Source organism: Fragaria vesca, linkage group LG2, assembly GCF_000184155.1.
Source record: "Fragaria vesca subsp. vesca linkage group LG2, FraVesHawaii_1.0, whole genome shotgun sequence".
NCBI classification, from domain to species: Eukaryota; Viridiplantae; Streptophyta; class Magnoliopsida; order Rosales; family Rosaceae; genus Fragaria; species Fragaria vesca.
The window spans coordinates 30,037,085-30,046,427 of record NC_020492.1 but is presented as its reverse complement, the minus strand read 5'-3'; the positions used below and the strand labels follow the sequence as shown (position 1 = coordinate 30,046,427).

General features: G+C 41.6%; 1 protein-coding gene and 1 non-coding gene across 2 annotated transcripts; one reads left to right on the top strand and one right to left on the bottom strand.

Annotated features, from left to right (window-relative positions):
• Window positions 1–1,261: 1,261 nt before the first annotated feature.
• Window positions 1,262–3,149, top strand: LOC101296456. Its single transcript, XR_184089.1, has 2 exons — window positions 1,262–2,464; window positions 2,546–3,149. It is a non-coding gene; the product is annotated as an uncharacterized LOC101296456 (transcript).
• Window positions 3,150–5,695: 2,546 nt separating this feature from the next.
• On the bottom strand, window positions 5,696–9,066 carry LOC101296174 (GATA transcription factor 11-like). Its single transcript, XM_004291662.1, has 3 exons — window positions 8,938–9,066; window positions 8,006–8,197; window positions 5,696–6,530 (listed from the first exon to the last, which is right to left on the bottom strand). The coding sequence occupies exons 1-3, from the start codon at window positions 8,980–8,982 to the stop codon at window positions 5,838–5,840; spliced, it is 930 nt and encodes a 309-aa protein (XP_004291710.1). The 5' UTR covers window positions 8,983–9,066; the 3' UTR covers window positions 5,696–5,837.
• Between the last annotated feature and the right edge of the window lie 277 nt (window positions 9,067–9,343).

The window sequence follows — 9,343 nt, the reverse complement described above, 5'->3', positions numbered from 1 at the left end:
GAGCAATCCAATTATTCCGGACTAGATAATTAGAGGACCTTATTCACAAGATTTCACTGACGAAATCTAATTGTACAGGAGAAAAGAAAGATGCGTAATTACAAGTCCAAAAACAAGCCTAGAAATGCAAGTAAATAAGCACTTCCAAAAGCACGAAACCACATCGTTCATGTAGAGTTGAGTCAAGGCATGATTAAGAAAACCAATATGGGAAAATCGATAAACCTGCTGGAACCCCAAAAACCGCGTAACCATATATCACGAAATCAACGAATCAACAAGCATCACATAGACCCAGCCCGATAAAGAAGACATAAAACCAACAAATATTGCAATCAACCCAACAAAAAGGCCTAACCAATTGGAAGCCCAACAAAGAAATGACACCCAAGAATGAGTTGCAATCCCCCATCGCCGCCAGCGTCGGTTACCGGAAATATCACTTACAAGAAGAAAACAAGGGCCGACCGACCAACGCACTCCAAAGAAACCTAGATTGGGAATCAATTAATTGGAGCCGAACAGATCGGATCCAAAGCACTTCAAGCACACCTAACACCATGAGAAACCTGGAATCTGAAACAACCACCAACAACAACAGACATCGTCACGCCCTGCAACCCAACACCAAACCCACCCGAGCCCTTAAAATAGCCAGATCTAGGGACGCGAAAAGGCAGTAAGCCTGAAGTAGAAAAACGCTACCCATGGCGACGAGACAACGACGCGGTTGGAACTCGACATAGGCACAGACGCGAACACGATGTGAATAGACACAAACTCAAGAACCAACCGAAACACACCACCGACAGAGCAAGGGAAGATGAAGGAAATGCATAGGAAAAATAGAGACGGACTTCGAGACAACGTCCACGAAGGGTGAGATGCTGTCACCGCCATACCGATAACTGGTTACCACTGATCAAGGAGGAACAAGGAAGAAAGACTACACATCCTCTCTCAGACCGAAACGCAACGGCGGAGTCAGAAGCGTGGTCGGGAATGAAGAGAAAGCAAACGAAGGTGGGTCAGTGGAAGGGAAAAGGGAGAGAAGAACCTCCCATGAGGAAAGGCAGTAGGTGGTTAGAAACTTGCAGCTCATTTTTGTTGATTTGAGTACATATATAAAGAGGAGATTTTTTTAATTGTTAAAAATATTTATCAAACTGCTTGAAGAGCTCAAAGGGCACAACCAACCAAGCCTACAACACAGGCCTAACAGAAACAAGCTTACTTAGTCACAAAGCCCACAAGAGGAAACAAAGGTTTATTAAGAAACTGAAAAACACAGAAGAAAACACATATAACGAAGTTCGACAAAAACCAAAAAACCCAGAAACAATACAACACAAAGCCTATGCATTCAAATCAGTAGCACAATCAGTTGGACGACACGGCAAGCCGTCGCAAGAAAGGATCTTGACTAGGGAGGATAGCTGTGTGTTAATCCAGACATCCGAGCACGTCTTCCTCACACTATGACTAGGCGATCGTGAGCTGCACAATTCGCTTTTCTAGAAATCCAGTGCCAAAAAATGTCTACAAGGAGGTGGGCATTTAGAGGTGAAATTCTCCAATTCTTTCTCGAATCTGTACCATTGATGATGTTAACTAATTCTTGGCAGTCGGCTCAATTTGTGTAGGAAAATGGAAGTAATTCTTGGCGAAGGAGAGAGCTACAATAGCTGCTTGGGCTTCCACTCCAATTGCCGAGCTTGCACAGCAGCAATGAGAAGCTCCATAAATTAGAGAACCATGATCATTTCTCACAACATTTCCGAGCCCAACAAGGTTAGTGTCAACTATCCAAGCTGTGTCGAAGTTAATTTTGATAGAACTAATGGGAGGCAGTTTCCAGGTTGTGTTTGGATTTTCTGGGATGGAGTTGGTGGTTGGTTGATCTTATGAAGGGTGATTTACAATCAGGGTACGATGGGTATATATTTGGTCCGAGGGGAGAGGGTCGGATGATGTTCAAAGATTTCTGACCCGCTGCCTCCAACTGTGTGATCAATATGATGGTGATGGACATTGGCCTGGGTGGGGCGGGAACATGTCTGAGTAGTGTGGATGTTGTCACATAGATCAATGGATGAATGAATGGGATTGGGATTGTTGTTTGGGATTTGGAGGGTATGGATATTGGTATGGGGTTGGCTTTGGATGATCTGTGACCTTTGCGGAGGAGAGGTTGAACTGTTTGAAGTGTTTGCATTTGGTAGGGAATGAAGATATATATCGGTGGCGTTGGTAGTGGAGAAGAGGGAGGTAGAAGCGAGAAAGAGAGAGGGAGGGAAGTACTGTAAGAGTAGGTGTCATCCTGATTCTCGTACTTATGGTCTCCAGGAATTCCAAAGCTGCACTCTCTGCCCCTAAAACAATTCCCAAATGATGGGTTCTTACAGCTTGATAGAGGAAATGACAACGACTCTTCCACAATTCCCAACAGATGAACGAAATTCTGGTAAGGCAATTAGCTTGAAGTTTTATTTGAGGGCCTGCTAGCTTTAAGGTCTCGCTCATGTTCTCTTTCTGTAAGAGACAGTGTAGGAGATGGTGCCATCATGGGCTGGACATTAGCTCTAAAGACTGGTTGGAAGTGAAGGAGCCGGAGAGACTAGACTCGCCTCCTTTTGTTCACGCTGGCATCAGGCACTGCAGTGGTTAACCATTTCGCACTCCTTGTAGCGATCAAACAGACATTCGTACTTGAACTGTACGGTAAAGACATCAGTCGTGGAAACCTCGATCTGGCGTTCAAGTTGCACCAAATCATTCATGGGCAAACCCTAACCTGGGCCCCTCCGCATCTTATGCCAGCTTGCTTTACATGCAAAACTAGTCCAATTGTTTCACCAACAACCTTGGCAATCACATCAGCGAATAGAGCGGGAGAAAGTCCCTGGATTTTAACCTAGATCCAGAAAAAGTTCAAAGAGACATCAACTGTATTTGAGGGTTTAGGAAGTCCCTTGTCGTCCAACCAGCTTCCGACCCGCGGCCTCCAAACAACAATCTCAGACCACAGTCATACAACCTCTCCGTTGCCCAAACCGAACCAAGATGGCCAGATTCGAGACCTCACAAAGGTTGTGACCTCTCCCACCTCCTGCCTCCGCTCCAGTCAATCCAAATTGAAACTGTCTTGATCGAAAGAACCATCATCACCTATTAACAATACTCGTCCGACGACAACGTCAAAGAACGATTGTCGGACGAAGATGTGATCTCTGCTTGGGAACCCAAGCATCGTCTGAGAGCCTAAGAAGGGCCTCTTAACTAAATAGGTTTCTACAATATTGAAACAAAAATTAAGATAGTCTAGTAAACCTAAACCCATTAAAATTGTTCAAATTATTAGCTAAGGTAAGTAATCATGTCATTGAAATGTAATTCGGCTCTCCAATTTTGCACCAAATGTATTTGACTGCAACGAAAATGAACGTACTTAGAAAGAACAAATTATCTTGCTGTCTTGGTATGCATAATTATAGAGTTTTACTATTCATTTTTCCAGGCCATTTACATTTAACGATATCATATTATTTGGTAAACAAATTTGATATATCGTGAATACACTGATTTAAATAAAATATATAATGTATCTCTCCTAGGGTTTCTACGCAAGCCCTCAACAAGGCCAAGAGGGGTTAGGGTTTCTATGCAAGCTTGAAGGTCTTCGTCCGGTGGCTCTCGTGCCATGACAGGCTATCTGCCTTTTCGGCGTGCCGTAAGTGTAGCCGGGCGGGGAAATTCTCTTAGGCTGTTCTTAGTTCTGGATGATCGTTGATATCCAAAACCCCTTAGATAGTTACTTTGCTTGAGGGTTGTATGGTGTTGACAACAGTTTCTGGTGGACGAGTCACAACATGGTTTTGTTAGGTTAGGTTTGAAAGCTTCGTTGCTGGTGTCGCAAAGGCTGAAGTTGACGGCGAAGCTATGGGTGCTAGATCGAGCGTTGTGACGTCGTGGCGATATGGGCGAGTGCTTCATAGCAGCAAGAGGTCGTGAACAGTGGATTGAGCGGTCGGATTTGGGTTGGCGTGAACCCGGGTGGAGGTGCATGCCTCAGCAAAGCAGTATGGTGATGGCAGCGGTGCCCTACCTGCTGGCCAACAACCGACTAGGCTTCAAGTTTTGGGCTTCTATTAGGTGGGCTTTGGCTTATTTAGTTAGGGTTGGGGTAATTAACTTTCTTCCCTTAAGTTAAGTTTTTTTAGGCATTTTTATTCAGCAATCTCTTTCGTTTTTCGGTTGGGTGTAGTGGGTCTTGGTCTTGTATTCCTTGGTCTTTAGTTGGTATACGGTTTAACCTAATTGCACCAATATTAATGTACACCATAAAGGTCTCTAGGCGGATATACTGATGGGTTATATTTTCTGCTTTCTTCGTTGAAGGTGTAGGAGTCTTTAAGAGTCATTATTAAATGTGCATTCAGTGCACTAGCTATCTGAGCAGTGGATGTAATAGGTGATCTTCGGATCCCTTAAATTGAGCGAGAGAACTATTTGAGTTGTATGATATTTTCGATCAATGAAATTATTCATTCCCCTCAATGCTGGCTGCTGCCTCAATGCTTGTTTTGTTTGTTGGACTTCCTCTTATGCCATTTCGTTGGAGCTTGAATCTCCTGTGCTTACCTCGATGTCAAAATTTATTTATCCTCTGTTGCTATCGTTTTAGGTTCTCATTGACATTTTGATTTGGTCTCACTCAAATCTTTGAACCATATATAAATACAAATTTATGTTGCTTTTGCCTAGTTAAGGAAGACTTGGACCTCTTCAGCTTTCAAATCGCAGCTTCTGTCAATTGAGTTGAACACCGAGTAATTTTGAATAAATTTTGTTATGAAACTCAATCTCATCAGAACTCCCAGTTTAATCCAAGCCCATCACTGTAATTAAAACCAGATTTGTTTGGGCCTTGGTGCTTTGGACTAGACTGATCATATGTGTCCACCAGTTCAGATTACTTGCAGGCCGAGACGTGGACATAATGATTAAAATCTCTGAAAGCTTATTTCATTTGCTCGGCTGTTATTACATTAGCATTTGTGTGACAATTCGTCGAACACATTGCACCGTATCGTGCAGTTCTTGTTCAAGCATCTTGCAGACGATTTACTAGCTACTTTCCCCACCCGTTTTACTGAGCACTTCATATTGTTTGCAGCAGTTACCTTGGGGCGGTTGCGGGATGAGCTCCACCGGCAGAGAAGGATCTGCGTGGCTACACTCTTCTCAAGAGGTGTCGGCTACAACCAAATGGATTGGTAGACATGGTGGTTAGCGCATCAATTCAATTCAACCCGGCTTAATAATGCGCACATGTAGTAGCTGCATTGTAATATGTTGTGTCAAGTTACATCAAAGCCGGTTACATTAGTTGAGGACAATATTGAGCCAGATATGAATTCTTCTTTTCGGTGAAAAGACATGACCGACTTTCAACATATAGATCCACGTCCTGTACTGGTTGGTCACCTAATAGGGAGAACTCCATGTGATGCTAGCTTGATATCAATCCCAAACAATTGACTATATCTGCTCGAAAGATACATTAATCAAAGAAGAAAACATCCTAAACACGGTTTCAGGTCCTTCAATCAAAGACTTCTCTACTTCCAGTTCTACATCCTAAACATCTCTTATTCTATCAATGTACATATAAAGAACTTATAAATTAAATCAAAATAGAATGGAATTAAAAGAACAGAGACAAGAGAGGTCTCCAAGGTGTCTAAGCTAAGAAGACTTCTAATTTTCAAACAAGAAACAAAAAAAAAAACTAACCCTACAAGATCCTACTGGGCTGATGATCAAAAATATTCACACTAGCTCGCTTGGCAACCCTTGTTTCTCAACTCTATAACCTTCTTGTGGGAGTTTGAATGCACTGCTGGAACGAACGTAGGGCTTGCTGCAGGGCGGTACTCGGGAAAGAGGCGGCCAGACCTGTAACGAACTCCACATGCATTGCAGAGGGTCTTAGGCCCCAGTGGCCCTTCCCTCCACTGTGGGGTCTTCGTAACCGCACAGTGCGTACATCTTTTAGTCTCTCGATTCTCGCCTGGTTCCACGCATCTTTTGGTTTCACTAATCTCACCCGTTTCCTGAAAGGAGGGATTCTTTTTCTTCTGTCTTCTCTTGTCAGGATTCAACATCTCCTCAGTCAGAAAGGTTTCAAAACGATAAAAATTGTCGGAGACACTGGAATTGGACGACACACATGGGAAGGTGAACCGGTGACTGAAATTAGCAGGGCGTGCACGCCTGCATTGTGTACGCTTCTTCTTCACCGGGTTGACGAAACTGGGTTCGGGGGCTCTGATGTTCATGAAATTAGGCTCCAAGGGTCTCAGGTGTTGAGCCGAGCCAGAACTTTGGCTTTCACTCTGGCTTTTAAGGACAGACACCGGACTATGGGTTGGGATCAGGTGCATGTGCTTTTGATCAAAGAAATCGTTGCTTTGGAGACTGCTTCTGCCGCTGGTGGTTATAGCAGTTACACCCGAAGTACCTTCATACTGACAGTAAATAAAGAACAATCAGAATGAAATAAAAGAAAGTGATGAGGAAGCCTATGTTGCTTTTGTCCCAAAAAAGTCTTCCTGAGATAAATTTAAAATCTAATTTCTTTTTTCTTTTTTTTTAAAACACATATTTAGAGGTATTGAAGAAACAATTATGAGGTCTCCAATCATTCCCAAGCATTATGTCAGCTTTTTACAAATATATGTCAGTTAATTACAATATGCTCTTTCAGCAGCATCTGCATTAAGGTCGCACATATTTATCAGAACCTTCTATCCGTTATCCAGAGGCCGTGTGTTCTTAAGATCAAGCAAACATTGAACACCGTTCACATGCTTCAACATAATAACAGACCCTAACAGTCCCCTTATTCCTAAAAGTTCACAAAATAGAGCAGATGTTCCGTAAATTTCAGAAAAGTGGGGATTGCTGTCTGATTCCTGTAGTGTTCTATGACAAATTAACACCAACTAAGTATATGGTGCTCATTAAGAAAGACTCTACGGTCTTCTATCAGAATAAGGAAACAATATACTGCTGTGCACCTCAGGTTTGAAAAAAGTAGACGTTCTATCTAGAATGCAAACTATTAAAACTGATTCTTCATTTTGTCCAAAATTGTCACCTACATACCAGAAAGAAATACTTCGCTACCTAGTAATTTCTCACAGACTCACCAAGTTCTGCTTAGTGTCATAGAAATCTCCCAGAAAAATGAGCACAAGAGTAAACAAAAATGCTCTTCAGAGGTTCAGAATGGATAAGCTACTATCCAGAACATGTGGTAGCAGTAACTAAATATGTGCTTCAAAGCACTTTCACTTCTTCCAGAACACCTTCTGATTTACCTCAGTCAAGAACATGTTCAACTTGCTTACAAGCAGTTTCAGTTTAAGTTGTAGAAATACTAGACAAAACCTGAGAATTCGACCACTAACAGGAAACCCTATCTAAATGATGTCTAATATGCAGAGGGTCCATTATCCTCAAACTCTCCCACTTAAAAAAGCTCAAGGGCCACTAGCATTCTTCAACAATTCCCTAGTATATAGTAATTCATACTTTTGGAACCCACAAGAACAAAAATCTCAAGTACATAATTTAATCACAGTGTTCCTTGCTTATTACCATGATGGAAATAAATAAAAAAAGATCATTCTAAAAAAAAAAAAAAATTAATAAAGAGACGAACAATATAGAAATACAATGGTAGCAAATAACTTGAAACCAATTGTAGGACTCAACCATCAATAACAGTAGTACAAACTAGAAAATTACTGAAACAAGAAAACGGTTCTGAGGGTCCTATTGCAAAGAAAATCTGATTAGACAATGATGTTCATTATCTTGTTTTTAAAGTTACTTTCACTCTGCACACAAAACATTACCTAGTCCCAAGAACACACTTCCCATAAACACAACACAACAATAACTCTAGTACTGTTGTGATGGAAAATAACAAACTCACCGAAGTGGAAAGGTACTGGAAACTCGATTCATAGTACGGCTCAAGTCCCTGGAGTTGAGTCTTCCAATCCTCGTCGGTGGCATCAATGTCCTCCATGGGGAAATCAAGAGCCTTAATGGTATCGTCATCGTAAAAGTGCTCCAACAGTTGGTTAATGTTATCATCCAAAGGCAAAGCATCCATAGTAGTACTCTGTTTCAAAGACAGTATAGATTTAACAAAGGAAGCAAAGAAAGAAACAGTTAGGATATGATGTAGACAAGCCACAAGAACAACACGGTGGTAAATATATACCAGTTCAAAAAGACAATCCAAGACCTTATCACAGTAAGAAGTTAAAAAGGAAAAGTTATCTGATGGGATTGGATTGACGTAAATTACTTAACAAAGTGGGTTAAGTATAAAAACGTGGGGTTTTCAATCATAAATTGAAAGAAAACGCTTTCCCATTGGTGGAAAAACGTCATAAATTGAAAGTTACCGTAAATAGGACTCTGAATATTCCATCATTTATCCCCAATTTAATTTCAAACATCAATGTTGAATTGGAACCGAACCACAAACACGCGCAACTTCCTTTACCGCCCTCCCTAAGTAAGTAAAAAAAAAAAAACACTCCATAACGTCGTCGTTTTACCCTCCCCTAAAGAAAAACGAAACTGCTCGGATAAAAAAAAACCAAAAAAAAAAAAGGTTTTAATTTTCTCAGAAAACGATGGAATTGAGAAAATGGTGGAAAACCCAGAAAAATTGAGGCGCATTTCAACCAATTGGAAACTTCAATTCGACTGAAATTTCCGATTAATTTTCCGGCGGAAACGAAACTAGAGAATGTTGAAAGCAGAACCTTGGGATTCAAAACCCTAGAAAATCAAACATTCACATTTCACAGAAAAAAATGACAAGAGGAGAAGAGGGAGGAGGGGTCGGACCTCACGCTTTGGGAGCTTGGTTACGTCAGCGGAGACGGCCGTCATTGTCTTGGTCAGAAGTGAGAGAGAGGTGGTGGTGGTGCGGAGAGAGAAGAGGAGGAGGAGGAGGAGGAGATGGCTCTCTCTGTGGCTTTTGTCTGAGATTGAAAGATTTTAGGTTTTCATTCTCTCTCTCTCTTTCTCTCTCAGTGGGCGTTTGGTTCGTCTGCGGTGGGGTTACGGTGAGGGCTCAGTTACTTGTGTATCTGATTCAGATTCAGAAAAACTAGATCGGTTTGCTACTAGTGTGATTCAGTCAACGCTCCGCAAAAAAGAAATAAAAAGAAATAAATATTTTGAATGTTTAAGAGTGTGCACTACATAAAAATAGTATCAGGCCTTGATCCTTTCCTTACATTTGATGAAA